Here is a 6,583-nt window from a genome sequence, read left to right on the forward strand (position 1 = left end):
GGATTGGGAGGGAGGAAGGGACCTGGAGGGCCAGGCTGCCTTTGTGGGGCCTGGGAGGAACCACGGGGCATCTCCGCAGGGACCCGCCCACGCCCCGGTGGAAGATGTCCAGGGCCGAGACATACTCACGCATGCGCCTGAAGCTGGTGCCCAACCATCACTTCAACGCTCACCTGGAAGCCAGCGCCCTCCGCGACAACCTAGGTGAGAGGGTGCGCCAGTTGGGCCCGCCCGACCCCACATGCTGCCCGGTCCATTTCTGGCTGAACACCCGTGTGCCTGTTGCAGGCGAGGCCCCCCTAACACCCACCGAGGAGGCGGCGCTGCCTCTGGCGGTAACCAAAGAGGCCAAAGTCAACTCCGTGCCCGAGGAGCTGCCGGAAGACCCGCTGGGCGAGGAGGAGCCGGCCTCCCTGGAGACGGCGTGAGTGGGGCCGGGAGAGCCCACGGGCCGGGCGTCTGCGCGGGGTACTTGCCTGCGGGGGTTTGGCCCTGAGTCCATTCCCTCCAAACACCCTGAAGGACCGTCCCAAATCAGGTGGGGCTGGCGAGAGGTGTCTCCCAGAACAGGTGCTGCTCTTTCACGGCGAGGCACCCAGAGCAGGGCAGGCAACACAGACCAGCCTAGGAGGGGCCCACGGGAGTGGGCAGGGGCCGAGTGAGGGGAGGCTGGGCACACGCGCTGGTGTCCTGGCAAGACATTCAGAGACCCAGGGGCAGGATGGGGGGCCAGTCTGGACCCTGAGAAGCTCCTCCCTCCCCTCTGACTTGATGGCTCCTGGGCTTGTGGGAAGGGGCCCCAGAGCCCAGAGCCTGAAGTGGGTGCTGACCCGCAGGATGGAGGCGGTGGAACTGGACGAGCAGCATGAGAAGCTGGTGCTGTCGGCCGAGTGCCAGCTGGTCACGGTGGTGGCTGTGGTCCCGGGGCTGCTGGAGGTCACCACGCAGCACATCTACTTCTACGACGGCAGCGCCGAGCGCGTGGAAACGGAGGAGGGTGCGTCTGGTGGAGCTGTGTGGAGCGAGGGCGGGGGGCGGTCCGCTGGGGCAGGCTGAGTGGCTCCTGCACCTGCTGTCCGTCCTCGCAGGCGTCGGCCACGACTTCCGGCGGCCGCTGGCCCAGCTGCGTGAGGTCTACCTGCGGCGCTTCAACCTGCGCCGCTCAGCGCTGGAGCTCTTCTTCATCGATCAGGCCAACTACTTCCTCAACTTCCCGTGCAGGGTGGGTGGGACTGCAGGCTCCGCTCCCTGCCAGGCCCCCAGGCCCCAGCCCGGCTCCATCCCGCCCCACACCCAGATGCGCAACCAGGTCTACAAGTGGCTCCTGCGTCTGCGGCCGCCTACCCAAGGCTACCTGAGCAGCCGCTCCCCGCAGGAGATGCTGCGCGCCTCGGGCCTGACCCAGGTGGGAGCCCTGGGCTGTGAGGGGTGGGGGAGGGCACGGCCCTGTGGTGGCTGGACATCTCCACGGGCTCACCTCCTGCCTGCCCTGCCCCCCCAGAAATGGGTGCAGCGGGAGATATCCAACTTCGAGTATCTGATGCAACTCAACACCATCGCCGGGCGGACGTACAACGACTTGTCTCAGTACCCTGTGGTGAGAGCCCGCTCCATACCTCACCCGCCCCTCTGTCGGCCCGGTTCACCCAAGTGTAGGCACTGATGGGGGGCCTCACCCTGAGCCTTGTCCTAGGCCGGTGTTGCCTAAGCCCTGGCCTCTGTTCTTGTCACCGCCCCCACACACACACACACACACACACATACCCAGCCCCACTCTGGTCCCCTCCTGGCCTGTTTTCCGTGAAAGGTGCTCTGTCCCAGGCAGTCCGTCCCGCTCCCCTGTGGCCTCTCCTAGTGGGTCCCCACCTGGGGGCTCTGCCCATCTTCCTGAGGATGAGGGCAGGGCAGAGCGGGCAGGTAGGCCATCAGGACCCTCATGCGGCTCCTGCCCGGGTGGGCGGCCAGTTCCCCTGGGTCCTGCAGGACTACGTGTCCCCAACCCTGGACCTCAGCAACCCGGCTGTCTTCCGGGACCTGTCCAAGCCCATCGGTGTGGTGAACCCCAAGCATGCCCAGCTCGTGAGGGAGAAGTGAGCATGTGGGCAGGGCTGGGCTCGGAGGGCGGGACGGGCCACGGGAGGTGCTTCTGCTGACCCCCCAATTGTGACTCCAGGTATGAGAGCTTCGAGGACCCAGCGGGCACCATTGACAAGTTCCACTATGGCACCCACTATTCCAACGCAGCAGGCGTGATGCACTACCTCATCCGCATGGAACCCTTCACCTCCCTGCACGTCCAGCTGCAGGGAGGCCGGAAAAAAAAATCTCCACCAGCTTTGACTGCTCTGACCGGCAGTTCCACTCGGTGGCGGCGGCCTGGCAGGCCCGCCTGGACAGCCTGGCTGACGTGAAGGAGCTCATCCCGGAATTCTTCTACTTCCCCGACTTCCTGGAGAACCAGAACGGTAGGGGCTGGCGTGGGGATGCAGACGCGGCCACGGAGAACAGGTGTGGTGGGGAAGGAGAGCGGGTGGGAGAGACACAGGTGGGCAGCGGGGAGGAGGGGAGCAGGTGCAGTGGGGAAGGAGACGCGGGCCGGGAGTGGGTGAAGACAGCTGACCAGTCCCCTGTTCCAGGCTTTGACCTGGGCTGCCTCCAGCTGACCAATGAGAAGGTAGGAGATGTGGTGCTGCCCCCGTGGGCCAAATCCCCTGAGGACTTCATCCAGCAGCACCGCCAGGCCCTGGTGAGGACATGGGTCATACAGCCAGGCAGCCGGGGTGGAAGGTCAGGGTTTGGGGTCAGCTGTCTGTCCCTGGACTGACCGCCCCTCCCCGTCCATCCTCAGGAGTCGGAATATGTGTCCACCCACTTGCATGAATGGATTGACCTCATCTTTGGCTACAAGCAGCGGGGCCCGGCCGCGGAGGAGGCCCTCAACATCTTCTATTACTGCACCTATGAGGGTGGGCAGACCCTGGGCTCACGTGGAGGCTGGGCACGGAGGAGGAAGGGGGGAGGCAGAGGGCACGGAGTCCTGACTGCTTGGTCTGCCCGCCCAGGGGCTGTGGATCTGGACCAGGTGACCGACGAGCGGGAACGGAAGGCCCTGGAGGGCATTATCAGCAACTTCGGGCAGACTCCCTGCCAGCTGCTGAAGGTAAGGCCAGCGCGGAGGCCGTGGGCAGGAACGTCCAGGCCACGGCGCTCACTGGCCACTCGCCCGCCCGCAGGAGCCGCATCCAGCCCGGCTCTCCGCGGAGGAAGCAGCCCAGCGCCTCGCACGTCTGGACACGAGCTCGCCCAGCATCTTCCAGCACCTGGACCAGCTCAGGGCCTTCTTTGCGGAGGTGAGGAGGCCTCCGCTTCCTCCTCTCGGAAATGAGCTCAACCCGCTGTTGCCTTTACCAACCTGATGGGGCAGCGGGGAGACCGACATCAGGGCCACTGACACTCAGGCCCCTCGGGAAACCAGAGGACTGTAGGAGTGCAGCTGGACAGGAAAAGGCAGGGACGCAGCCACCCCTGAGGGCCTCGGGGAGACCGGAGGGAGGGCATCTCCATGGACACTCCCTCGCCTTCCTGCTGCGTCTCGCACGCCCCTGGGCCTGACTTTCTTAGGCTGCCCTCTCCTGCCCGCAGGCTGGGGGACATGGAGTAATGGGGTGGGTGGACCAAGCATGAGGCCCTGTCCACCCCAGCTTCTCACTCACTTTCTGAGGTGCCCCCTGAAGACCCACTGGTCTCACACGTGTTTCCCAGTGGGACCTGGGGCCTCTGGGGGCGGAGAGTCAACGAGGCAGTGGTGCCCAGGGAGCAGGTGGTGTAGTGGGGCGCTGGCTGGCCTCTCGGACACAGCCGGCCTCCCTCGACCCGCAGCTCATCAGCGACGGTGTGCCCCTGGTGCTGGCCATGGTTCCCCACCGGCAGCTTCACTCCTCCATGACCCCAGACCTGCTGGTAAGTGCGCTGGGCAGGATGCCACCAGCCCCGCTCCCTCTCTGACTGCACCCCAAACCTGCCTCTGCTCCCCTTGCTCGCAGGTGACCGTGAGTGCCAACGGACTGCTGGGCACCCACAGCTGGTTGCCCTATGATCGCAACATAAGCAACTACTTCAGGTTCATCAAAGACTCCACCAAGTGAGAGGGCTACGGCGGGGGGTCCCCACCAAGCAGAGTGCTGGCCAGCCGCTGGTCTGCCAAGGACCCCGAGGGCCTCGGTATCCCGGCCTCACCTGTCACTCTCGTCCTTGGTCAGGGGGCAGCGGCTGCTGAGTGGCCCCTGGGTGCCGGGCAGTGGCGTGAGTGGGCAAGCCCTGGCCGTGGCCCCCGACGGAAAGCTGCTGTTCAGCGGTGGCCACTGGGACGGCAGCCTCTGTGTGACCGCGCTGCCGCGGGGCAAGCTGCTGAGCCAGATCAACCGCCACCTTGGTATGAGCACCCTGAGGCTGGGGTGGCGCGGGCGGGGCGCGTACCAGAGGCTGGCCGTGAGCGGCGTGACGACTCTGTTCTACTCGGACCTCCCCTCCCCACGCAGACATAGTGACCTGCCTGGCACTGGACACGTGTGGCATCTACCTCATCTCAGGCTCCCGGGACACCACCTGCATGGTGTGGCAGCTCCTGTACCAGGTGTGCCGGTGGGCAGCTCGGTGGGGCCCCCGTAGTCAGACCTGCCGCCCGCCCGCCCCTCAGCAGGCTTCCGGTCCTGCTCCTCTCGTCCCCTCTCCTCCACGGCCCTCTAGCTCTCCGGCTTCACCCCGTCCCCTCACGCTCCTGAGCCGTAGCTTCCCTGTTCAGGGGCCGGGATAATGGGGTGCCCCCAGGCCTGAGACAGCCCTGGATTCCTACAGGGTGGTCTCTCGGTGGGACTGGCATCGAAGCCCATACAGGTCCTCTACGGGCACGAAGCTGCCGTGAGCTGTGTGGCCATCAGCACGGAACTGGACATGGCTGTGTCCGGATCGGAGGTCTGTGTATGCCTGCGCCCGGGGCGGGGGGCGATGGCTGGGCACTGCCTCTGGGGCCCAGAGCCCCTGCCCAGCACCCTGAACTGCCTTCCTGCAGGACGGAGCTGTGATCATCCACACCGTACGCCGTGGCCAGTTCGTAGCAGCACTACGGCCCCCAGGCGCCATGCCGCCCGGACCTGTGTCCCACCTGGCGCTGGGATCTGAGGGCCAGATCGTGGTGCAGAGCTCGGCGTGGGAACGTCTGGGGGCTCAGGTATGGGAAGGGGGCACCTGGTCAGGACGGGGTGGTTGGGATTCTGTGCTTGCTGACACCTCCTGCTTCTCCCAGGTCACCTACTCCTTGCACCTGTACTCAGTGAACGGGCGGCTGCGGGCGTCCCTGCCCCTGGTGGAGCAGCCCACCGCCCTGGCGGTGACGGAAGACTTCGTTCTGCTGGGCACAGCCCAGTGTGCCCTGCACATCCTCCACCTGAACAAGTGAGCCCCACTGGCTATGGGTTCATGGTCCCTCAGGGTGGTGGCCATTGGCAGAGGAACCAGGAGGTGCCCCCCGTGGACCCACACCCTCTTCGCATGCTCACGGGCACGTCCTGCAAGTCCCGTCCCTGACTCCCCGCCCCTGCTAGGGAGATCTCGCCCTTGGCCTCTCAGCCACACATCATTGGGAGACCTCTTCACGAATCAGGGTTTCAGTCGCGCCATCCTGCAGAGGGCAAACAGGGCCTTTAGGAGACTGGGGAGTCTGCTGGGTGAAAGCTGCCTTGCCGTTCCGAGTTCGTGTATCCCCGCCTTCCCTCCCTGCAGACTGCTTCCGGCTGCGCCTCCCCTGCCCATGAAGGTGCCCATCCGCAGCATGGCGGTGACCAAGGAGCGCAGCCACGTGCTGGTGGGCCTGGAGGATGGCAAGCTTATCGTGGTGGGCGCGGGGCAGCCCGCTAAGGTGAGGACAAGGGCGGGAGCGGGGCTCGCATGGGGCGGGGAGTGATGGTCTTAGCTGACGCACCGCTCCTCCCACCAGGTGCGCAGCAGCCAGTTCGCTCGGAAACTCTGGGGGTCCTCGCGGCGCATCTCGCAGGTGTCCTCTGGGGAGACCGAGTACAAACCCGAGGAGGAGGGGTGACCACCTGCCCGTCCCAGCGCGGGCCCCGCCCCCAGCAAGGCTCCGCCCCAGCGGAGGCCCCGCCCAGGAGCCAGCGAAGCTGTCAGCTGGCACTCGGGGTGGGCGGTACCTCACCCCCACCCAGCTCAGGGATTGGCGGGCGGAGTCACTCCCGGAAGTCCCGCCCCTCGCCGGCAGAGGGGCATCCGGAATCCCAGCCCGGGCCCGGGACTGCACAGCACTTTCTGCAGAGCCTGGGGCGGGGAACCCAGCCGTCCGAGCCCCGGTTCCGGCAGCACAGGGACCGGCCGTGGCCTTAACCCCAAGGCGGCCCCGCTCCCGTTCTCAGCAATAAACGTGGCCTCGTTTTGTAGCTGCTCCGCCTCCCGAGTTTGCGCGCGCGGCTCCGCCCCCCTGGGTCACCATTAGGACTGGGACCCCTGTTCGTGAGGCCTCCTGGCGGCTCGTCCCTCCCGTGGCCTCCGTTTCCCCGGCCGCCCCAACCTGCCC

At 66.5% G+C, this 6,583-nt stretch overlaps 1 protein-coding gene across 1 annotated transcript in view; it reads left to right on the forward strand.

The window, feature by feature from the left end:
* NBEAL2 (neurobeachin like 2) overlaps positions 1 to 6,449 on the forward strand; it is a 20,536-nt gene extending 14,087 nt beyond the window's left edge. Inside the window, 21 exon segments of the mRNA XM_015568258.1 lie at positions 15 to 204; positions 289 to 424; positions 837 to 997; positions 1,089 to 1,405; positions 1,502 to 1,597; positions 1,966 to 2,090; positions 2,174 to 2,315; positions 2,318 to 2,465; positions 2,637 to 2,746; positions 2,849 to 2,966; positions 3,063 to 3,160; positions 3,234 to 3,350; positions 3,880 to 3,960; positions 4,044 to 4,141; positions 4,260 to 4,432; positions 4,539 to 4,633; positions 4,855 to 4,971; positions 5,069 to 5,227; positions 5,303 to 5,451; positions 5,779 to 5,914; positions 5,993 to 6,449. Coding sequence (XP_015423744.1) covers positions 15 to 204; positions 289 to 424; positions 837 to 997; positions 1,089 to 1,405; positions 1,502 to 1,597; positions 1,966 to 2,090; positions 2,174 to 2,315; positions 2,318 to 2,465; positions 2,637 to 2,746; positions 2,849 to 2,966; positions 3,063 to 3,160; positions 3,234 to 3,350; positions 3,880 to 3,960; positions 4,044 to 4,141; positions 4,260 to 4,432; positions 4,539 to 4,633; positions 4,855 to 4,971; positions 5,069 to 5,227; positions 5,303 to 5,451; positions 5,779 to 5,914; positions 5,993 to 6,094 — 2,868 coding nt within the window. The 3' untranslated portion in view covers positions 6,095 to 6,449.
* Positions 6,450 to 6,583: the final 134 nt, after the last annotated feature.

The sequence above is a fragment of the Myotis davidii genome, unplaced genomic scaffold (genome assembly GCF_000327345.1).
Source record: "Myotis davidii unplaced genomic scaffold, ASM32734v1 scaffold663, whole genome shotgun sequence".
NCBI lineage: Eukaryota > Metazoa > Chordata > Mammalia > Chiroptera > Vespertilionidae > Myotis > Myotis davidii.